General features: G+C 51.1%; 1 protein-coding gene across 5 annotated transcripts in view; it reads right to left on the bottom strand.

Moving 5' to 3' along the window:
• Positions 1-24,364, bottom strand: part of LOC114704736 (prosaposin) — a 29,977-nt gene that overhangs the window by 3,729 nt on the left and 1,884 nt on the right. For 2 of the 5 annotated variants that reach the window (XM_028886153.2, XM_028886151.2), the window contains exons 2-9: positions 9,690-9,823; positions 8,698-8,772; positions 7,312-7,437; positions 5,974-6,174; positions 5,537-5,680; positions 4,351-4,407; positions 2,636-2,644; positions 722-856 (exon numbers count right to left, since the gene is read on the bottom strand). In XM_028886153.2, coding sequence (XP_028741986.1) covers positions 722-856; positions 2,636-2,644; positions 4,351-4,407; positions 5,537-5,680; positions 5,974-6,174; positions 7,312-7,437; positions 8,698-8,772; positions 9,690-9,823 — 881 coding nt within the window. The remainder of the gene's footprint in view (positions 1-721; positions 857-2,635; positions 2,645-4,350; positions 4,408-5,536; positions 5,681-5,973; positions 6,175-7,311; positions 7,438-8,697; positions 8,773-9,689; positions 9,824-24,364) is intronic. The other 3 variants (XM_028886155.2, XM_028886154.2, XM_028886152.2) reach the window with 2 other exon arrangements.

Raw genomic sequence — 24,364 nt, 5'->3', positions numbered from 1 at the left:
GAGGGAGTCGGGGGAGGAGGAAGTGGTACCCAGACGATCCCCTATTCTTCTATCAGATGCCTTGTCCTCTCTCCTGTGGCCACACATTGAGAACAGAGGGGACGGAACGGGAGACAGCTGGTGGCTATGGGTGTTCCAGAAACAAAGGCGTGTGTGCTAGGGGACATCCGGGGACCAGAGAACATAGGTGTTCGTGAATCAGAAGAGTGTGCGTGTCCTCGGTGTGAAGGCAGCAGGTCCTGAGCAGGCAGAACGCATGTTCCATGAACACCAGGCATCCCAAAATACGACCTGACCCACAGTCAAGCTCAATGCAGACTCATTATGGCACGGAGCAGTGTGCCCTGAGGGTGCTAAGGACTCAGGACTGCCTATGTGCATACACAGACAGGCAACAAGCCCAGAGAGGCTCCTGCCCAGTCTCAGGGCACGTGGTCTCGGAACCTCCAGTTCGTACTGTGGCTCTGGAGACAGGACCCAGGAAGCAGATGTGGAATGGCTACCTTGGAGGCAGCCAGGCCCTCGACCAGTTGGCGAGGCCTGCTGAAGAACAGGAGTATCCCAAAGGCCTGGGGCACTCAGAAATCCTCCAGGTCTCAACTTCAAACACATTCCGAAGCCAGACAGGGCCCTAAAGTATGTGACTGTGAGGATGTGACGACATGGAAGAGTGAGTAGGGTGTCGGCTCCCCTCAGCACACACAGCAGTGACAGAAAGTACCTCATAGGAGGAGTCCATGAGGTCCAGGCCAGGGAAGATGTTCTTGAGGGCCTCGCTGGCGGGGACCAAGGTCTTCATTGGTACTTTCTTGACCTCATCACAGAAGCCAACCAGAGCACAGATTTCCTTGGGTTGCTGAAGAAAACAGAGTCGCTGTCAGCCAGCCTGTGCCTGCTACCCTCCGAGCCCCTCCTGAGACACCAAGGTCAGGGTGCTAAGGCCCTGGCGTAAAGCTGCTGACTCCTCCCACTCAGGCTGAGGTTTCAGATTCAATCCAAAGGGCTCAGCTTAAAGACAGGAGCATGGACACCATTCCATCTGGAGGAAGGGGCCTGTACCCTCTGCTGCTCCAGTCAGGGCCACCATAACATAGTCCTCTAGCACTTTTTGTGTGTGCCCCCAAGGATGGCCGGGCTACATAATTCTGCCAGCTTACTGTCAGAGGTAAGCTCTCTACTCTAGAGAGAAACCACAGGCCCATGATCTCACAGAAAAGCCCAATGTGTCAGAACTAAAACCACACGGACGCCCCCCCTTCGCTGACAGCACCATTTAAAATGGTGCATTAAGAGGAAGAAATGCCAGCTTCCCCTAAAAGCCATAGTCTGTGTTCACAACAGCCACACAGTACATGTGAGGGCCCAGGACCCAAGCCGATGAGGCATTTTCAGCCACAAGGGCTTCACGCAGATCCCCTCTCACCATCTAGACACCAAGCCACAGAGAACCAAGTGTGAAGATTCTGACCATCCATCACACTGCAAAAGCCAAGAGCAAGCCCCATCCACAGACCCCGTGTCTTGTGTAAACCAACTGCACCCAGCACCCAGCTCTCCGCCCAGCATGGGAGCATGGATGCCGAGAGCCAGACCATGAGCATGGTCCACCCGTACAACCGGGGCTAGAGAAATAACCAAGGTCATGCCGGGTGCTGATGGCGCACGCCTTTAGTCCCAGCACTCGGGAGGCAGAGCCAGGCAGACCTCTGTGCGTTTGAGACCAGCCTGGTCTATAGAGCGAGATCCAGGACAGGCTCCAAAACTGCACAGAAAAATCCTGTCTCAAAAAAACAAAAAACAAAAAGAACTAAGGTCATGTGTCCTGAACTCCCTGTCTTTAACATGTTTTTAAGATTAGGAGATAAGGGTGAGAATGAGACTAAAGGTACAAAAGGTTTGTTTGTTTGTTTGTTTTGGTTGGGGGGGGTATGTGCCAAGATTTAGGGGGCCCGTCTCTCTGAGGCAGCATAAATGAAAATTCAGGCATTTCAATTTTTAGGTCCTTTCCTGTGAAATTCAAATCTAGAACTCAAATCCTAGAGCCTGAAGGCAATCTTCAGCACAGACTCAAAAGGGCAATGGCTCAGACTACATGTTGATTCCCACAGCATGCCATCCGGTGAGGCCCCAGGACCCACTCCCTGAAGGGCAGACGTCACAGCGGAGAGACCATGTACAAGTCTCTCCATCCAGCACGTCAGGCCATTGTCTGAAGCTAGTTTGCTCATGCAGAAGCATTTCTGGGATCAGGAAAATAGCACAAAGTCATGCAGTGCCACCCACTGTGAAGGGTACAAGGTGTTTCTACCAGGGCCTGTGCCTTCACTGAAGGAAGCTATGGTACCGCCATCGTCACCCTGGCGACAGGCATGTGTGCTGGGGCTGACCTGAGCATAGGCTCTGCTAGCTTCCCCCCCCTTCTGGCCCCCCCAAAGAGGGAAGGTAAACCTCCATGGCCCCAAAGTGCTCAATCTCAGGGGAAGGGTGCCTAGTATGGAGGGACCCTTGTCATACCTGTCAGAGCTCACCATGCCAGACCCAAAAAAAAAAAAAAAGAAGCAAAAACAACAAAGAGAGAGGAGAGCCAACCACTAAAAGCAGCAGCCACTACCACAAGCAAAATCTCATCACATACCTGATCCTGCTGGTGAACAAAAAAACAGGAAATCGGAGGGGAAAATAGGAGAGAGGAGAGGATACAACAGTTAAGAAAAATTAAAACAACAGTCAGGCAGTTACCCAGGCATAAGGACGTCATAAAGTTCAAGGGACAACACCCTGACGGTAAGGGAAGGACAGACAGGGGCCTGGGAAGCTAGTCCAGCCCTGAAGGGACAGGCCATGCTAGGCAGCTGGTGGAAACTGTCCCTGGAAAGGGCCTCCATCTCTGGAGCTAATCACACCTGGCCTTTCTGAGGGCCACAGATAGCAAAGTCCCCAACCTCAGGCCAGGCACTAGCCTGGAAGGTGGATGTGTGGGCTTTGGTTAGGATTTCCAGCTTCAGTCATCCTAAGTGACAAGCGGGGAGGGGGGAGGGGGGAGGGGGGGTGCAGAGACGTGGCTAAAAGGAAGCTATCATTCCAAAGACAGTCTACTTTACCCACAAAGGTCATAGGAATAGTCATATAAATTAGGATCTGTCTATGTTTTGGATTAATATGTAGCCGAATACAAGGGTAATCACCAGTTGGGAATCATGATGCACGCCTTTAATCCCAGCATCTGGGAGGTAAAGGCAAACAGATCTCAGGCCAGTAAGAGCTACAAACTGAGACCATTATTTTTTGGGAAAAGGCAAATGAAACTATTCCCCCCCCCCCAAAAAAAAAAGTTTTTTGTTTTGTTTTGTTTTTTTAGGGAAAAGGGCAAATTAAACTAAGATGGCATATAAAATGTTCTCACTGATAAGTCTTCAAAACTCCAATGATTTGATATTTGATACACAGAACATTCTTTAAAAACTCTCCCCACACTATAATAAAAATGACTCAAGTCACTCAGAAGGAAGGAAGCAGCATCTCACCAGGCCACTTCACATCAAAGGTTTATCTTTACCATGGAGGTCTTTATAAGCTGCCTTAGGTGTTTTTACTATTCAGGGCATGGGCAATCAACGATCCTAAACAAACCACCAGAGGAACTGCCTGTGGAGCAGGTCAGTCCGGCAGCTGGGTGGTAACCATACACAAAGCAGGAAAGGGCCTACGTTCAAGCGTGACCAAGGACGCAGCCGTCTGTGAGAGCGGAGACAAGGTACATCCCACCTACTCAGCTCTGCCAGTTAGTATCGAGCCAACTCCTGCTCCCTGGGGTCTGAAAAGTCAGTGCTGACCAATAGTCTAGCTGTCTCCAATGCTCCATGTTTCCATCTCTCACAGACAATGAACCTCCACCCCAACCCCCTGGACATCAACAGAGGGCATCAGGAGCTGGGGAAGTGAGCAGCAACTATATATAGCTGATCCTACTTCTCTGGACACAGAGCCAGCTCTGCAAGGCTGGGTTCCTTCCTTCCCTCCTGACCCAGAACACAGGCTGCCCTTGGAATTCTCCCACCCTGGTTTAGCGGCAGGGCACGATACCCCTACAGATCCCAGCATTCAGCCAGACACTAGCAATCTGATGGCCAGCTCACGCATGCACAGACTAGCAAGCCCCAAGCGACCAGGACAGCTGTGAGGGCAGTCCGGGATCGCATCAGCTAAGGAAGACTTTGCTGGCAGGAGGGAGGGCTGGGGTCAGGAGTAGGGAGCTGACTTTGGCCCACGAGTGGAGAAAAAAGGAGGATCCTAAAGTACGGAGCTGTGTCAAGTGTGGACGGCAACCTTCAGAAGCCCCTGGCCACCTACCATGTGCATCATCATCTGGACGGCCACCTGAGAGTACTGGTCCACGTAGTTCTTGCACTGCGGAGAGAAAGGTTCAGTTCGTCACAACCCAAACGGCGCCTCATCAGTGCCGACGGGTGACTTGCACATGGACACACAGACCGGCCTATAATCCCAGCAACCGAGGTCAGCTTGAGCAACCAGAGAGATCTGCTCTCACTGGGAAAAAAAAAAATCCCAGAACAGATCCAAATGTCTCCTCAGATCTACTAAGATAATACAGCAATTAGATTATTCTACCCCCTATAAAGAAAATTGTGGAGATGTTATAACAAAGGACCTTAGAGTCCTCGGCGTCGGACAATCTAAATGCCCAGGCCACAGAGCCACCATTCACACGCTCTCAGGATGCTAAGTGGGTCCTGAGGCCACATGACCAAATATCCTACAAGCTGATTAGGTGGTCCACTTCTGGGGGGGGGAGGAGAGACTCATTCACAGACCACAGTCATGCTTTTAAAAATAGGTTCTAGGGAGCTGGAGAGGTGGCTCAGTGGTTAAGAGCACTGGCTGCTCTTCCAGAGGTCCTGAGTTCAATTCCCAGCAACCACAAGGTGGCTCACAACCATCTGTAATGCGATCTAGTGCCCTCTTCTGGCCTGCAGGCATACATGCAGGCAGAACGCTGTACACATGAAAAATAAAAATAAATCTTAAAACAACAAACAAAACAAAAACAGGTTCTAGGGCAGACAAGACTGTGGGTAAAGGCAAGGTCACAAAGACTGATAAATTGAGTTCTATCCCTGAGGACCCACAACCAATTGGCACAGGTTGTCCTTCTGACAGCCCCATGTGTGCTGTGGCATACAGGCGTGTGTGTACACACACACACACACACACACACACACACACACACACACACTCACAAATCAGCTACTTTTTAAAGTAATAAAAAGTAAAATAGTTCTAGTGTTTCTAATATATGGTGACAGGAAGGGAGAAAAAAACTTACCCAAGTTTTCTTCCAGTACCAACTCACTAACCAAAATATATGTATAGTACACCCCGCTAAAAGCAGTCAGGGAAAGAGAAACTCCGAAGAGAAACACCACTTCCTCAGAGCCAGCGGGGTGGTCACTACCTGCCCCCACCTGTGTTAGCCCAGACAGAACACATCCGAAGTGGGGGGGGGCCCGAGGCTCACCATGTCAGACATGCCGGGCCCCAGGCGGTCACACTCCTCCTTGACGTGGTCCACGAAGCCCTGGACAAAGGTGGCGTTGGTCCTCACAGCAGTCTGGATGTCCGTCACCATCTTCACACAGTCCTGGCAGACGTCGTCGTTCACCTACAGGGAGAAGAGCAGCAAGTTCCGGGGAGATGTCACAGCCCACGCGGGGCCACAGCACTGGAGATGACTGGCTAGGAGCTCCTGGGGGGGCCATTCATTCCGCTATCAGTACTACATGGGGCTGGCGGTGGGGCGTGGCCTGAAGTGAGAGGGGTGGGGCCTCTTTGCATATTTAAAGTTTCCCATTCTTTAAAAACTACAGAGTCGAGGGACAGGATGGAGAAGTTCTGTTCAGCGCCGTGTGACGCGTTCCCACTGCGCTCACCCTGACCCCACCGCCTCCAGCTCACCTTGGGTTGCGGCTGGCTGCGGGGGCGGTCCTGAGGGTACAGCAGGAGAGGGATATTGGCCATGAATGGGGCAACCACGCTGGCCATGTCCACCTCCGGGATCTTGTTGGACTCCAGCTGTTTCTGGTAGTTTTCCTCAGCCAGGTGCTTCTGAAGAGACTGGCAGAGGTTGAGTGCAGAGCATACTTCCCCGGGGTTGCTCTGGAACGGAGAAGAGACAGCTGAAGGGCCTCCCCACGGGGCCAGAGAACCCTTTTGTCCTCCAGTCGGTTCCTCCCCCGTGTCCATCAAAAAGAACACTACACTACGCAGTGTACCTGGGACTGAACAGGAAAGTTACAACAAAGGACCTAACCTGCAGAGGTCTCCCAGCCCCGAAATGTCACTGCTGCTCACTATCGGCTCTTCCTTAGAGGAAGGAGAGCCACTCCGTGGAGAGGAAGGGTCAGGTCAGCCACTGAGTCACGGCCACAGTCCACTCACAAGCTGCAAGCTAACATAATCCACTGGTTTCAAATAAACATCTTCCATGTGGCTCACAAATTCTCATCTCTTACTATGACTCATACTCATGACCACCTCAGGAACATCTCCAGTTTACACCCAGTTCTATCCCATTCAACCTGCTCCCTTGCGTGGCCATTTTAGCAAAAAAAAAAAAAAAAGATTCCACTACCAACTCCCCCAGAGACTCAGAAGATGTCCCCAGCCCTTCAGGCTCCTGTATTCCCCCTCCATGAGTAAGGCCAGTCTATTCATTCTTCAAAACACAATGTGCATCTATCTGTCCATCTCCACTGTCCCCACCACACTGGAGCAATACCGTAGTGTCGCCATGGGACATAGAAGGCCCTGTGTCACCTGCCCACCTTCCCCACAAAACCTTGGTTCCATCTTTGTCACTCTTAGCCCCAGTGGCTGGCTTCTTCAGCACCTGTCCTTCCTGAAGGCCTTTCCAATTCCACAAAACGAGCTCCTGGTTCACGCCTGACCCCTAGCACCCAGTGTGGGCACAGTACCCTCGTGCTGTGCCAAGTGGGCATCTTAGCAGCCTTTCCCACACTACATCCCCAGGATGATTCCTCAACTCCTCATGCACAGAGATGAAGCCATGTGCTTGCTCTAGAACAGAGGCCTGACGGAGTTACTGATTTCTAGCTGTCCACAAGATGCAGGAGTCCAAGGCACTCCGGCCCCAGCAAAGCACAGACAGGCAAGCCACCAGGCCATGACTGCCTCGTGCAAGGAGCCCTGGGAAGAGCCGCAGGAGAAACCCAAAGTCAGGAAGACACTTCCCTTTCCAGCCCCTTTGCTCTGGGCCCCGCCCCCATCACGTACCATCTCCCCCTTGATCATGTCCAGGATGACAGGCAGGTAAGAATCCACCGTCTCCTTGCATGAGTTCGACAGGCTGGAGTCGTGAATCCACTCACAGGTCTTCTCCAGGTAATGAAGGATCTTCTCCTACAAGGGGACACAGCACAGGGCAAAGGTCCTTCATCGGTGACTCTGGCCACCATCGAGGCCTGAGTTTGGATCCTCAGCACCCGGACACATAAAAGCCAGAGTGGGCAAAGCACATCTCAAACCCCAGTGCTGGCGGGGGAGGCAAGGAACGTGAACGTGTATGGAAACAAACAGGTAGATCCCAAGGGGTAGCTGCCCAGAGAGGCTAGCTGAAATGACAAGGCCGTGTTTAGTGAATTAAATGAAAAGAGACAGAGGCAGACACTCAGAGTCACCCTCAGCCTCCACATGCCCACACACAGAGGAGCAGACCCACACATCACATGTACACACACACAAAAGTGGGGGTGTTACGGCTGGGTGTGGTGGTACAGTCCTACATTCCAGCACTCAGACAGCTAAGACAAGCCTGGGCTACCTCTCAAGACTCCGAGTTAACAAAACAGGCGGTCCTGTAGCCTTTAATCCCCCTGCCCCGCCCGGGAAGCAGAGACAGGCATCTCTTAGTTTGAGGGCAGCCTGCTCTACGTAGAGAGTTCTCTGCATAGAGACACCCTGACTCCAAAAAAAAAAAAAAGAGGAGGCAAGATGGCTGGAGCAATTGCTGCTCTTGAGAAGACCTGGGTTCGGTTCTCAGCACCCACACGGTGGCTCACAAGCACCTACAGCTCCAATTCAGGGGATTCTATGCCTTCTTTTGACCTGTGAGCACTGGGCACACAGATGTACAAATACACACATGTAGGCAAAACACCCATAAAAACACCCATCCACATAAAAGAAATATAAATTTAAAAAAAAATTTTTTTTAGTCTTTTTATTTATTTTTAATTTCACTCATGATATTCATTAATTTTTTTTTTTTTTTTTTTTTTTGGTTTTTCGAGACAGGGTTTCTCTGTGTTGCTTTGCGCCTTTCCTGGAACTCACTCTGTAGACCAGGCTGGCCTCGAACTCACAGAGATCCGCCTGCCTCTGCCTCCCGAGTGCTGGGATTAAAGGCGTGCGCCACCACCGCCCGGCTAATTTAAGTTTTTAAAAGATAATTAAAACCCTTAAAAATTAAAAATAAAATCTTTAAGACCAAAACAAACCCACTCTGTCAGGTTTAGCGTGTCCTGGAAGGCCCGGCATGTCAGTGTTTGCCAGTTCCGGACCAACACCACCACTCCTCTCTGGAGCTGACAGCCACAGGTGTCCGAAGACACCCAGCCCCCAGCCACAGCCCACACCCACCCTCCCTCCACGGTAGCTCACCTGGGTGGCATTGTTTTTCAGCAGGTCTCCAGCTTCAGTCACAACAGTTTTGCATATGTCGCATGGAAGGGATTTCTAAGAGGAAAAGAACATGACAGAGAAAGTTCTGTATGTCTGGACACTTCACCCAACGAACCCCCAAGGAGCTGTCCTAATAATCCCCACCGAGCTACCGATCCAGAAGACTGCACAGTCCTCCCTCAATGCACACAAAACTTGCTAAGAGGAAGCAATACTCAAAAGAGGACTGAAAGCAAATGAGAGGCCAGATGAAATCCTGGCCACAAGACGATTTCCCGCCAAGTGATTGGGTAACGTTTAATCAAGTTTTCTTCTCTTGCTAAAAGTGCAAGTTCAGAACCCAAACTCCACAAAGTCACACTCAGCCCATCCATCCGTCCTTCTGTCCGTCCGTCCGTCCCACTGGTGTGACCCAGCACAAGCCAGTAGCAGCCCCATCATTCTGTGCTTGGTCCCTGAGGTCTGGTACAGATCAGGATGCATGGGAAGAAGTCTGCCCAGCTCCGTCCATTCCTCAGAGCTCCATATTAACACGTTCCATTCATCATCACTGACAGGAAGGCGGTCTTCCCCAGCCCAGTTACAGCTGGAAACAAAATGGCACAGCTCCCACCAGGGCTCAATGTCCCGCCCGGCTGGGGCATGAGGGAAGGTGAGCCGATGGAGTCTGAGCTTCCTGGGATGAACGGCGAAGGCAGCGTATGCCTGTGTACCTGCAATCACAACCCACCAGCCCCTCCCCTGGGGAGCGGGGTTGACACTGAAGGGGAAGGCCCACAAGGGAGTGTGGGACCACCAAAAGACAGGGTACCTATGGGACAGGACTCTGAGTCCCCGTTTCTGAAGTAAGCTGGACACAACCAGGGGCAGGTCCTGTCTGTCACAGGATCCCCAAGGAGAGAGATCAGGACCAAGTGTTCCACAGACACTGGGAGGCTGCAGAGGGAGGGCGGCGTGGGGCTGGCACTCACCGCTGTGGGCTTGCTCCACACCATCTGCTGGCAGTGTTTCAAGGCCCCGCAATCCACCGCCGTCTTCAGGTCTCTGCACAGCACGCCTGAGCCCCCAGCACATACCTTCGGGTCTTGGACAGGGCTGGTCAGAGCTAAAAGGAGAACCAGCGTTGAGAAGGGGCCCCTTTCCAACAAGCCCGGCTGAGCAGTCACTTGGCCCTCGCCAGCCCGTGAAACGCTAACTGCATCACAGAAATGGCTGGCCAGGTAAAGAACCTGTCCCAAGGCATAAGGCTGACAGGACACCTTTGTCCTGTTCAGCTATTTATTATAAACAGTATCAGGTTTCTGAATCCTCAAAATCTGATTATAGCAATCCCAGCACTCAGGAGGCTGAGACAGGGGATGGTGAGTTTGGGGCCAGCCTGGGCTATACAATCAGATGCTATCTTAAAAAAAAAAAAAAAAAAAAAAAAACCAGAGATTTTATCAGACACAGAGGAAGATGGAATAGCATGAGGAGCAACTTCTAATAAAAATAGGAGACACGGCCGGGCGGTGGTGGCGCATGCCTTTAATCCCAGCACTCGGGAGGCAGAGCCAGGCGGATTTCTGTGAGTTCGAGGCCAGCCTGGTCTACAAAGTGAGTTCCAGGACAGGCTCCAAAGCTACACAGAGAAACCCTGTCTCGAGAAAGAAAAAAAAAAGACACTTGGCTCAAGTCACAAGAAAATCCCACAGGCCTCAGTCACAGTGCTTCACCTTGAACACCTAGTTAAGTCACCCTGCCTGCATCCTACAGACATGTGGCCCACACACAGATCCCTGAGCAGGCTCTTCCTAAGACTAAGGGATGAATGACATGCTCCGTTACTGCGTCCACAAGCTCCACGGAGGTTCCCTAACAGTTGGAGCAAGCTCACCTGACAGCCTGCACCTCTTCAGATATGATCACAGGAACCATGATCTGCTGCCACACTCCTGCCTCCCCTGCTAACACACACACACACACATTACAAACTCATCTTATTTCCAAACTCAATACCCAGAGGCCAAGCCAGGTTGAAAACAGGTGGTGAGGGTCATAAGGCAAAGATTCCTAGAAGCTAAGCTATACACAGTGCCTGGGGTCTGCCCTCGGTTCCAGGCCAGCCTGGGCTACAGGAAAACAATGTATTTTTTTTTTCCTGTACCACGCTGCCTGGTACTACCCTGGTGAGGAATGAAAGGTACCACCAAATGGGTCTCTGGTTAAAACACTGCACAGTGGCAGGCACACGGGAAACCAGAAGTCGGCGAGCTCAAAGTCGGCGAGCTCAAAGACTAGCACACCGGGAAGGCAGAGACAGCTGGCGGCTAGCATTGCCTATTTCCTCCATCTTCACCAGAGACTTGCTATAGTGACCCCAAATCCACCAGGCTTCCGGGAACCTCACTTGCTATCACAAGCTCAAGCCACAGGCAGACCCTGTGGTTGTCTTGCCCTCTAGGAACTTGACACAGAAACCATGCTCAGTCGTGACGCTCTTTGTTTTGGCCAGGAGACTGAGGTCTGAAAGTACCTGACACACATGCATCCAGGTAACCAACCTAGCATCTTATTTGATCCGCCAGCACCCTCTCCAACGACCTGTCCCTAAGAGAGGGGTCCATTCTTTGGGCGACACCCCAGCAGTGGCCAGAGATCTGAAGGGCCACGGGACAAGCAGGCTCACATCTGCGCTTTAACCACAAAACCTAAGGATGCAGAAGTGAAAAAGAGGGGGAGACGCAGGTGGCAGACCACCCCACTGGAAAGCTAAGTTAAGAAAATCGAGGCACAGCGGCATGCCTGTCTGCAAACCCCACCCCAGGGAGGTGGAGAGAGAATGGTCGACCTGAGCTGTGAGACTCTTGTCTCAGAGAGAAAAGGATGGGGGAGGGGGCTGGCTCAGGGGGGTAAAGGTGGATCGATCGATCGATCGATCGATCGGCAAGCCTGAGGATCTGGGTTCCCAGGACCCACCAGGGAGGAAGCAGGAAAGTATCTGAGACAAACAGGGGAGGGACCTGTCCTGCCTACAACAGGGAGCTATTTCTAGACCCCAGACCACTGAGCAACTAAACGCGGAGGGGCCCTCCTTAACACAACAGGGACACACCAAGGGAAGGGTTGGGCTGCCGCTTCTTAAGCAGTGACATCCAGCCCCAAAGTACTTAATTATCAACACCCAGTGTAGTAATTACCCAGGGCTGGAGAGAGGCCTCGGCGGTTAAGACTGCATTCTGCTCTTGCAGAGGACCTGAATTAATACCTGTAACTCCAGCTCCAGGAAGATCTCACTCTTCTGGCCTCCGTGGGCACCCATACTCATGTATGTGTACACACACACACACACACACACACACACACACACACACACTCTCTCTCTCTCTCTCTCTCTCTCTCTCTCAAAAACAAAACTAAATCTTTTTTCAAAAAAATCACCCCAAACCACTTTCTGGCCAGTCGTTTCCCAAAAGACAGTCGCAGGCAATGTTTTGGCCTTTCTTCTCACCCCCCCCACACACACACCCTGTCCTTAAAACCAACTTCCTTCTGAGGTGGCTGGTTAGCTCCCTCTAAGAAAGTTCTTAGAATGTTTGCCTGAGCTCCTAGCGGGTCCTGGTTCAACCTGCCCTTATTCATGTCCTTACAGCCGTCAACAGCACTCAGCATGCACAAGTTAAACCACACTTCAAGTCAAGGGCCTGACACCAGAGTCAAAGCCCTGGCTGCAAAAGTTCTCCCAGGGGGAAGGAAGAAGGGGGACGGTTGTCTTTCCTTCACCCCTTTAGTCTGCTGAGATAAGGTCTCTATATATGCAGCTCAGGCTGGCCACAAACTCAAATCCTCCTGCCTCAGCCTCCCTAGTGCTGAGATGAAGAAGTATGTCAACCATACCTGGCTTCCGCCTTAATCCTAGCACTTGTGAGGCTAACGAAGGCCTCTGTGAGTTCAAGGCCAGCTTGACACACACACACACACAAACACACAGAGTTAGTTCCAGGCCAGCCAGGACTGGCATGTGAAACCCTTTCTCAGTAACAATGATCACACAAACCTGTAATCCCAGCACGTGGAAGACTGAGGAAGAAGAACTACTTACTATAAACTAGGGCTAGCCTGGGGCATCGGTGAATACAAAGCCAGTCTGGTATTCATAGAAAACCTTGTCTCAGAAATGCAAAACCGAGGCACTCGGATGCAATGGCAGGTGGTTCTCCGGCTAGCCAGGGCTATAATGAGACCCTGTCTCAAACAAAACAAAACAAAAATGGCTAAAAAAGGTTGCTATAGCTCAATGGCAAATAGAGCACTTGCCTAGCCCATGTGGGAACCAGGTTCAATGAAATAACCTGAAATAAAACTAGATAGCAGCAGAATTATATGGTATTAAGAATGACTGACGGGAGTCCAGCTTTGGGTTTCACAGAGGCCCCAGATGCCAGAGACAAAACACTCCCAGAGGGCTGGTGGGGTGGCTCAGCAGGTAAAGGTGCTTACTGCCAAGCTTGATGGCCTAAGTTTGATCCCCAGGATCCACATGGTGGAAAGAACTGACTCTTCTTACAACTTGCACACTGTGGCATGTGTGTCTACACATGTACAAATAAGTAAATAAATGTGTGTGTGTGTGTGTTTTTAAGAAACACTCAGGGGGCTGGAGAGATGGCTCAGCGGTTAAGAGCACTGCCTGCTCTTCCAGAGGACCTGAGTTCAATTCCCAGCAACCACATGGTGGCTCACAACCATCTGTAATGAGATTTGGCACACAGACAGAACACTGTATACATAATAAATAAATAAATCAAAAAAAAAAAAAACACTCAGAAGTCAGGTGTAGTGGTTTACACCTAAAAGCCCAGCATTTGGGAGGCTGAGGCAGGGGGATTATGGAAGCCAGCAGGTACTTAACAAGAGCCTGTCTCCAGAACAAAATGAGTCAACAAGATGACTCCATGGGTAAGATATGCGTGCTGCCAAGCTTGGCAACCCGAGTCAGATCCCCGGAACCTGTGTGATAGAAGGCGAGAACCCCCACAAGTTGACCTCTGACCTCCACACTCACACCACGGCACATGTACACCTACCACCCTCCACCCACACATACACAAATAAAACAGAAGGCTGAGAGGCAAGGACTGCTCACAGAGCCCTGTGTGGTCTAGGCACTCTTGAGACATCTTGAAGGATTTAAAGCTTCAGACTAAGACTCCTTAGGCCTATCACATCCCCTGAGTAACGTTTAATTAGACGTGGCACAGAACATGACCTGTCTCCCAACCTAGCTCGGCCACTTCCTGTGCAAACAGCCTTAAGCAAGCCACTGCTCTTCCAAGCCTGTGTGTGTGTGTGCCCCTAAACTGAAGCTTCTGATGTCAGGGGACCGACTGTGAAGAGTTAAGATGATCTAATCATACACCAACACCACAACCACCACCCCTTCATCTCGCGGGGACTGGAGGGGCCGCCTTGCCCTTATTTACGTGGTGCTTGCTTCTAGTCATGTGCCCTGGAGATCTTCTTCAAGGGATCCGCCAGCATTACCCGACACCTATAAAACATGTGCTGTCACAGAACACAGTGAGTGCCGCTGTCGTCAGCTGCAGCCGCCAGGACAGCAGCAGGATCTCCCGGTGACCCACCCTCCTGATCAGAACTGAGGGCTCACACCAGCAGGACCGGAGCTGTTCTCTCGGCCCACTGGGCATTTATTTTTGGGGGGACATGGGAGAGCAGAGACCTGGACAGCTATAGGCCATCAGACTCGGAGGCTGTTATCACTGACCCCAAGGCCCAGGAGTCACGCACAGGGAGTGAGCCCCAGGACATCTGCCTGGTTTCTCTAGGGGCAAACCAAGTCCTGCACCAGTCAGAACAAGGGGAGGCCAGCACGGAGTAAACCCCGCAGCTGCAGTGCATTGTGACCTGTAACACTGGGCAGCGGCTACCAGCTAATGACCCTGCAAGGAACTCCCCACACCAGACTCACTCTTCAGAACACACCTGGAACTTACTCTATTTTGTGCACATGTGTGTGTGCATGTCACAAGTGTGCACGCATGTATGCGTAGAGCTCAATAAGTGTCATTCCTCAGGAGCATCTACCTTGTTTTTTGACACAGGGTCTCTCACGAGGACCTGGGGCTCACTCACATACTACATCACAACTGACAGAAAGCCCCAGGATCCACCTGTCTCTGCCACCCCAGTGCTGGGACTAAACACCACCGTATGGGGCTTGTGGAAGCTAGGGATCAAACTCGGTCCTCACGCTTGCTGAGCCCTCGTCCCGGTCCGGCAACCCATTACATGTAGAAACACTTACCTACTTCTTTCTACACAAGCTGCTCTTTTTCTTGAAGGGCAAGGACTACAGCGGAGACCAACCAGGACTGAACCCCCAGCCTGGCTGTATACTAACCCCGATAACTAGCTCACATCTGCACGAATCGGAACCATCTAAGGACCTCTGTGAAGATGAAATCAGGAAGCACATGGGGTCTCTGGTACCTGGGCAATTCTGAGATCTACGTGGCCAAGTATAACCATGGCGGGGAGAGGCACGTGGCAGACACCAGGGGAGAGAAGCCCAGGTTCTAGTATTTACATTGCAGCATGAAACCATTTTTTCTCAGGTTACTTCTAAAACCAGAATGGCCCTTACAACTGGTTAAACAGTCACTATTCTGGACACAAGACAAGCCAATCCCCACATGCATCTCCCCCTCTCACACAGATGCCAGGATGAAAGACTGTACTTTGCAATCCCCTCTGCATCAGGTCTGTTCATGAGAGGCCATTACATCTTCCACAAAATTTAGATGCATTGGCCAGCACCTCACCAGCCATCTTGGACCATGACGAAGGAAAGAAAAGAGGGCCAGACCTCAAGGATGCAAAACATGAGGCTGAGAGAGCCTGTCTCGGAGGTCTTCTAGGGGAGAGTCAAAGCTAGCCCACCAGGCTCCTGGGTGACTGTGTTAGACGATTCTATCAGACTTCAGCAGTTGTAATTCAAGGTCTCGGTTTCTCGCAGTCAAAGCAAAACCCTACTGATGCACACGCCTAATCAACGCTATGTTGTTCACCAGAACATCTCCAAACAAGTCGTCATCATTTATCAGGCTTGCCTCCACTGAGGGCATAGCAAGTCACGGATGCAACGCCACCACCTTGCCTGGAACACGCACCTACCCGCTATGCCATGAAGAGCCTCTATAACTGGACCATCCTTGTGCCCTTCCTTTTAACCATTTTATGTAACCTGTGCTAACACCATTTGAATCTGGTTACCAAAAGAGTAAGAGGGAAAATGCTCAGGCTCCCTGAGCAACTGCATTCCACAGCTTACGGCATCTGCTGCCTGGGGAATGCATCACCATGGTAACAGCCACACTGCTTAGAAACAGAGAGAGAGGCAGTGTTACCCTCGTTCCCCCAGACACTTCTCAGGGAAACAGATACAGGGCAGCGCCTGTCTCTCCACTCAGCTGGGTCCCCGAGGCCTTCACTGTTATGATGAACTTGCTTCCTTATGGAGTCCTTCTTACAGAACTTGAACTGAGTTGAACTGTATAGCTCTGTGAGACCTCAACTCCAGAGAAAAGGATTCTGATAAGGTTCTTCCTGCAAATGGGTCACACATCAGATGATCAGATAAGCTTCCAGATACTTAGATAAGACTGCAATATGCCCTGGCCAAGAGCAACACACCCTGTCCTCAAGGTCAGCTCAGGCTCCAACCAGGTGAGAAGGTACAGGCAAGGCCAGAGGCACAGCGGCATGGTTCTAGAACCTCGTTCATGGCAATGCTCCACTGCTGGCCCAGCAAGTGTCAGGTTGGGAAACAGACTCAAGTCAGCCAGCCTCACTCAACAGCATGGACCTGCACACCGAGCCATGCAGCCCTGGCAACTGGCATCACTGGAGATGACTGACCAGGCACACTCTACCCAATGGGAAAATGCTGATCTGAACTTGACGTGTGTAGCTGCTCAGAGCGAAGGTCTCAGACACAAGCGTGCCGCAGCCTACCAAGTCACTAGCTCCCTTTGATGGAAACCTAACACGTCAACCCTGCTCTGGTGACTCCAATTGAGGCGGGCGGCTAGAACGGCCCAGCATTCATTCAGGCTGGCTGCTCAGCTCTCCCACTGCCCTCATGAGGTCTAAGTCAACTTGCCTTGAGTAGAAAGCTACCTCGGGAAGGGGCTGGCTATTCTGGCTGCAGCCCATGCCCATCTGCTATTGAAGGTGCAGTCTAAGGCGTACTGCAAGCTTCTCACATCAATTCTTCTTTCCAGAAGTACCTTACATGTGACCCAGCAGACCAAACAGAGGCAGCTGTATGCTAAAACAACACCAGCCAGGTGTCGAGAGGTCTGGGGAGGAAGAGCGCGGGGCCCAGTGGTTAAGCACTGGCCTAGCGTGCACAAGCCCTGGGTTCTATGCCCAGAGACACACCCAGTCGCGCACACGCACACACTCACACTCACCCCAACAATCCACAGGAGCGAAAGCTCTCTGGAGTCTGCAGTGACTTCTGCACGAGTCCGTCCCAAGGGAAAAACTTGTCTCCTTCCTGGGCTTTGTCACTAGTTTTCCCGTTATTAGCGTGCACAATGACAGACAGGTGGCGTGGTGACAGTCTCGTACAGCCCTGCAGTCTGCCCACAGAGGGTCTCCCTGCACTGCCCACTCAAATCAAACCCTGAGAACTAGAGAGAACCGCCAAGCTCTGAAAGTGTGGGGAACCAAACCACTTCCCCAAATTACAGCTGGTTCCCTTTTCAGATTCACCTCGCTTCCTGGGTCCTACAACCTACGGAAAAAAATCATCTCCCACAGGCATTGGAGGGGGTGTCCCTCCAGCCCTACCACAAACTACTGTGAAAGCCAGTATTTCACCAGAGCCCAAAGAGTCACACTGGATTTGTCAACTCCCAGACACAATCTCTTAAAGCTAACATCAGAACATAAAATGATTCATTTAATCCTGATAAAGATTGGATGCACCCAACATGAGGATGCCGGCCTGCAATCCCAGCTATTCAGGAGGCTGAGGCAAGAAGGTCACAAATCAAGGCGTGCGAAGTTACAGGACTAGGAGTTCAAAGCCAGCCCACGACACTTATTAAGACTCTGTCTCAAAATAAGAGAGCTGGGGGCCGGGCGGTGGTGGCGCATGCCTTTAATCCCAGCCCTCCGGAGGCAGAGCCAGGCGGATCTCTGTGAGTTCGAGGCCAGCCTGGGCTACAGAATGAGATCCAGGACAGGCACCAAAATTGCACAGAGAAACCCTGTCTCCAAAAAAAACAAAAAACAGCAACAACGAGAGAGAGAGAGAGAGAGAGAGAGAGAGAGAGAGAGAGAGAGCGCGAGCGCGCTAGGAATGTAGCTCATCAGGAGACCGACGGCTTAGCAGCACAACTAGCAGGAGAGACCAGAGAGAGAGAAGCAGACAAACCAGGTATGGTGGCAAACGGCTGTAATTCCAACAGGAGAAAAGCTGGAGGAGGAGGAGGGCTGCCATTAGTTTGAGGCCACCCATAACTACAGGAGAAGACCCTGTCTCAGTCTACTCTGTGAGCACTGAAAAAGCTAAGGAGATGTAATACTACCTTTTAATTACATGTTTTAAAGATTTATTTTACTTACACGTATGTGTGAGTAAAGCGCCAGTGAAGGCCAAAAAAGGGTACCCGGTTCCCAGGAATTGGGGCTACAACCAGTGGTGAGCTGCCATGGAGGGACTGGGAATCGAATTCAGGTCTTCTCCGAGAGCGGCCAGTGCTCTTAACCACTGAGCGTAAGATGGCTCTTAACCACTGAGCCATCTCTCCAGTCCCTAATGACATTTATATGTTTATATGTGCATGCACAAATCCTCACCACAGCATGCGTGGAGAAGCCAAAGGACGACCCACCAATTCTCTTCCTTCCACCATGCGAGTCCCAGGGACAGGACCTAGGTAGTCCAGGCTTGGTGGCAAGCGCCTGTACCCGCTGAGCCAAGTCCCGGTCCCCTTTGGCACTGTTGGCATTCGGTTTCATGCACACTGCCCTCAGTCACCATCCACACCGGCACCTGACAATGCCCAGCACTGCTGTGTAATCTGCAGAAACGGTGAGTAGCTTCACACTAATGCTCAAAGGTACACAAAGCTGTGGCAGCGTCGGGGTGGGATAAGTGAGGACTAATTCCAGTCAGCAGTGGGAACTCTAAGGCCACATCTGAGCAGACTTGACAGAACAGAGGGAGGGGTATTTTTGGGGGAAGATGTACTTGAAGGAACAGAGGGAGGGTATTTTCGGGGGGAAGGTGTTCCAGGGAAGACCCACAAGGTCACGTACACTTAAAAAAATTTATTTAACTTACTCTGCCTGCACACACATACGAGTGTAGGCCAGACAACCTGCAAGTCAGTTCGCTCCGTCCACCACGTGAGTCCCAGGGATCAGACTCCAATCCTGGAGGCAAGGACCTTTACATGCTGGGCCATCTTACCAGCCCCCCACCCCCACCCCCTAACCACTTTAAACAGCTAGGGGGCATGACAACTAGACAGGAATAATAGAAGAGGAAATGAGACTCCTGGGGAACTTGGTAAAAATCTGTCCAGTGTGCAGTCTGGTCAGTAAGTTGGTGTCTTCCCCTGCCTGCCTACCCTGTAATGACAAAGCAAACTGCAAACCAGGAAGAGATCCCTCTCTGGGGAGAAGCAAACGATGTATGAGACATAAATTCCTGTTGCTTATTTATTGCAAACACAAAATAGTGCACACAATTGGTAAAGCAAGCTAGGTGAAGGGTTTCGGGAGCTGGCTACAACTGCCAGTGTTAACTGGTTTGTAAAAGCACTGGAGAGCAGAAGTGACTCACCCCTGCTGAGGCAGGAGGATCACCAATACTTCCAGACCAATCTGGGCAACATAGTGAGTTTACAAGGCAGCCAGGGCTGAGTGTGAGATGCTGTCCCATGAATGAGATCCACATGATCACACCGCACAGGGCAGGGGTTCCGCTTCTGTGTCTGGTTAGCACCCAGTCCGTGGCAGAGGAGACCAGCGGGTCACTGAACAAATACGTGGGGTCCCCTGTACCTCCCCTTCCACTTCTCTGCACGTCTAAAGAGACCACAAGAAGCACAAACAGCCTGCATACGACCACTGCGGTTAAAGAAGGAAAAAAGGAATAAATGATGGGTCTGTGGGTACAGTTCAGTGTGTGAGGTTCTGGAAAGAGGGAGAAAGGGCATCGTATAACTGAGTGAGGCAGTGAGGAGGCTATTGTTCTTGGCTGGCTCTTAAACCTGCTTTCTGGATGCTTCCATTATTACTCAATCCCAACAGCTCACCGACTTTATGCACGGGGAAGCCAGGCTCGGGACTTGAACAGACTCACCCCAGAATCCACAGTCCCTGACAACGGTTTAGACCCAAGAGTTTAGATACCTGAAAGCAGTTGGGATCCACCGAGGCCATTAAAGGCTGGCCTGGTAGCCTAACCTGGTTCAGCTACCTCCTAGTTGCTGGCCAGCTACCCTACTAATGGTTTTCCTAACTCCATAATTACGCCAAGCACACACATTTTAATAAGTTATTTAAATTTGTTGCTAATCTACAGCATCCCTTGAAATGAAAGACGCCACGGCAATCGCCAAGCCAAGGGCAGAGGAGGGTCACGATGCTGGCGGGACAATAGGGAGAACCGGATAACGTGCTTCTCAGTGTGGAGCAGCCAACAGAACTTCACCAGGCAAACTCTCAGGGCAATGCAGGAAGAGGGTAGTAACAATGAATGCCATGTGGCCTATGAAGAAATCAGGAGATCAAGTCCCTGGCCTAAGGCCACACCAAGTTGGCAATGAGATAGCACTCTGCTCCATACCCAGCCTGGACTACTGACTACTGAACCCGAAGCTAGCCGTGGCTCTGCACACGTGTCTAATCCCCACTTGGGATTTCGTAACAAATCCCAGGCTAGCCAAGACCAGCAAAACCCCGTCTCAAAAACCTTGACTCCAAAGGATTATATTCTGAAACCTCACTGGATTTGGAAAAAAACAATGAATAATAAATAAAGTAACTAGGGCAGGAGGTGATGACGCACACCTTTAATCCCAGCACTCGGGAGGCAGAGGCAGGTGGATCTCTGTAATTTCGAGGCCAGCTTGATCTACAGAGTGAGATCCAGGACAGGCACCAAAAGCTACACAGAGAAACCCTGTCTGGGGGGGGGGGGGGGGGAGTAGCTAGTGCTTTTACAATAGCCAGTCCCCACACCCACCCACTGTGCTTGACCACTGTTGATTTTGTTCTGAGACAGTTTCACAATGTAGATCAGGATGGACTCAAACGCACAAGAGCTCTGCCCCCTGCTTCCGAGTGATGAGATTAAAGGGTCTGACCATGCAGCCCTGGCTGTCCTGGAACTCTACACAGACCAGGCTGGCCTTGAACTCAGAGATTCAACTGTCTCTGCCTCCCGAGTGCTGGGATTAAAGGCTCATGGAACTGCGCCCTGCTGTGCCCACCTTTTTAAGTGCGGAGCAGCTGGGGATCTAGCTCACTAGTAAAGTGCTTGCCTAGCACTCACAAGGTCCTGGCTTCAATGAGCGGTACCACCACCAAATAAATCAATAAAACTGTAATCTGAAATGAGGCACAGCGATAAGGTATGCGGTGGTATTGTGTTCCCCAAAATATTGTGCACCCTAATAAACTTCTCTGGGATCAAAGAACAGAACAGCCACTAGATACAGAGACTAGAAAATGGTGGCATTCACGCCTTTAATCCTAGCATTCCAGAGGCAGAAATCCCTCTGGATCTCTGTGAGTTCAAGGCCACATTGGAAACAGCCAGGCACGGTGACTCACACCTTTAATCCCAAGAAGTGAGCCTTTAATCCCAGGGAGTGATGCAGAAAGATATATAAGGCGTGAAGACCAGAAACTAGCAGCATTTGGCTAGTTAAGCTTTCAGGCTTTGGAGCAGCAGTTCAGCTGAGATTCATTCTGGATGAGGACTCAGGTTTCCAGTCTGATGAAACAGGATCAGCTGAGGAACTGGTGAGATGAGGAAGCTGTGGCTTGTTCTGCTTCTCTGATCTTCCAGTGTTCACCTCAATACCTGGTCCTGGGTTTGTTTTTATTAATAAGAACTTTTAAGATTCTTGCTACAAAGGTACACACCCATAACCTCAGGACTGGGGAGGCAGAGCAATCAAGATCGAAAAGGGGATCTGAGTTTAAGGCCAACCCTGAGCTGGACATGGTAGTATAACACCTTCAGTCCCAGCACTCTGGATGCAGAGATGGATCTCTGTGAGTTCAAGACCAGCCTGATCTACATTGTGAGTGCCAGGACAATAGTGAGACCCCACCTCAAAAAAATAGATAGATAAATAACTATAACTCCAGTTCCAGGGGATCTGACACCCTCACACACACACACCCTCACACAACTTGCATGCAGGCAAAACACCCATGCACATAAAATAAATAAATCTTTAAAAAAAAAATTGAGCTGGAGGTGTGACTCAATGGAAGAGCAGGTGCTTAACTTACACAAAGTCCTGAACTCAGTCCCCAGTACCAAGAATAAAAACAAGCAAGCAGGTCAATGCATTCAGGGCTCTTGCAAATCCAGAATACCTAGCCCATGAGAAGAAGCCCTGAGTTCAATCCCCAATGGGGGCTGGGGGCAGATATTGAATCAGTAACTTCCTGCCTGGTGGCCAGCGGGAGAACAGGCCTAGTTAAAAGCCTAGAAGCCAATACTCTGGAACGCTTGTCAATAGCCCGCATCAAAGAACAGCCAGCCATTATCCAAGCAGCAGGCCTGGGCCTTGGGGACTTCCCAGGCATTCTCATTAGGTAGAGCAACAACCTGCCCTTCCTCTTCCTGTCCATTTCAGACACTGCCAGTAGCCTGGAATTCCAGTGTCTCACAAGAAAATGGAGGCATAGAGTTCAGAGTCTAGGGTGCTCGGCCCTTGAGTGAAAGAAAAAAATACAGGCTAAGTTCTCCTTCCCTGCGCTAGACGATTCCCTCCAACTCAAATCCAACACACTTCAGAACAACCTGTCAAATATATATATCAAGAACCTGACAAGACAGGCTGGGGAGGTGGCTCAGGAGTTTTGCTGCCCAAGCCCCAGGGCCTGAGTTCAGAGCCCCACACCCACATGAACTGGGAGTGGCCTGGCCACACACCCTCACCTAACGCTGTCACTGTCGGGGCAGACACACAAGGATGGCTGGCACTTGTTAGGTGCCAGGTGACCTCTCTAGTTCAGGGAGACCTGGACTCAAGGGAATAAAGAGAAGTCTGATGAAGTATGCCTGTTAGCCAGCCTTCTCTGGCCTTTGAGAGGCATGCATACCCCACGCCGCGCGCACACACACACACCAAAAAACAGAACTGACAGAAGCTAGGCATGGTATGGTGGTTCACACCTGTAATCCCAGCCAGCACTCCAGTATGTGAAATGGGAGGATGATGTTCAAGGTCAGCCTGCGCTACAAAGTAAGTTAGAGGCCAGCCTGCCTAGGCTACAAGCAGAAACCTGTCTTTAAAAAAAAAAAAGCTACCTTTTGCTAAACAGGATTTTCTCGGCACCATCAGCAGGTGAAACTGGGGGTTCCTGTTGCTGTTCCTAACTCAAGCAGGCTAGGCTACGACGCGCTGCCTCCATGTGTACAGACACTAAGGGGTTAGCCACAGCCCAAGTGACCCAAGGGACAGCTGTAATGGCGTCTCAGCTTGAGTGAGGCCATCTGCCCCATGCGGGCACCTCCGCCACCTCTCTGTGCTCAGCTCACCAACCCTGACCCACTTGTTCCCACCGGAGCGGCCCCTCAACTGCACATCCTGACACTGAGATTCCCTGGAGCCAAGGTGAGCAAAGCTGTTTCCGGCAGGCAGGCCCAGACACAGCATGAATACTGGGGGGTGGGGGGGTGGGGGTTGGGGGGTGGGGGGGGTGTCAGGGGGCTGCCACTGCAGGCAGCTAAGGATGCCCTGTGCTGGGTAGGCTTAGCCTGCCACCATGTCACCATTTTGGAAATCGAATGCACAGAAATTACACCCAGCACAGAGTTTTTTGTTTTGTTTTGTTTTTTAATTTTTTAATATAATTTTTTAAATTGTGTGTGTGTGTGTGTGTGTATGTGTGTGTGCGCTCGCGCTCTCTCTCTCTCTCTCTCTCTCTCTCATGCACCTGTGTTCTGGAGATCAAAGGAAAGCCAGCCAGGAGTCAGGGCTCTCTCTGCCTCTACCATGTGGGGCTGTACAAGGAGCTGAGGCCAGGTCTAACATCAAGCACTCACCACCTGTGCTGTGGCATTTGGACAGCCCTGCCAACGGAACATGAGCCAAGAGTGAGCATCCTGAGACACCACCACCCCACCCCACCCCAGTCAACAGCCGACGACTTCCGAGGCTGGGCACCTGTCCTCATTCCCTACGAAGAGGTTAAACTGGCTTTTTATTCTTTTAGCATGTCTTTACTTTCTGACTAGGAGGGAAAGGCAGGAAGACTGGATGGGTGAAGAGGAGCCCAAAACAAACATCTGTACCCCCCAGGCCTTTGTGAAGATAGGACAGGACCTGGAATATGCTAAGCACCCAGGACGGCATTAAAACACAAGCCATGAAATGGC

Source organism: Peromyscus leucopus, chromosome 16_21 (assembly GCF_004664715.2).
Source record: "Peromyscus leucopus breed LL Stock chromosome 16_21, UCI_PerLeu_2.1, whole genome shotgun sequence".
Taxonomy (NCBI): domain Eukaryota; kingdom Metazoa; phylum Chordata; class Mammalia; order Rodentia; family Cricetidae; genus Peromyscus; species Peromyscus leucopus.
Note: the sequence above shows the minus strand (reverse complement) of the source record. Positions and strands in the feature narration are given on the sequence as shown.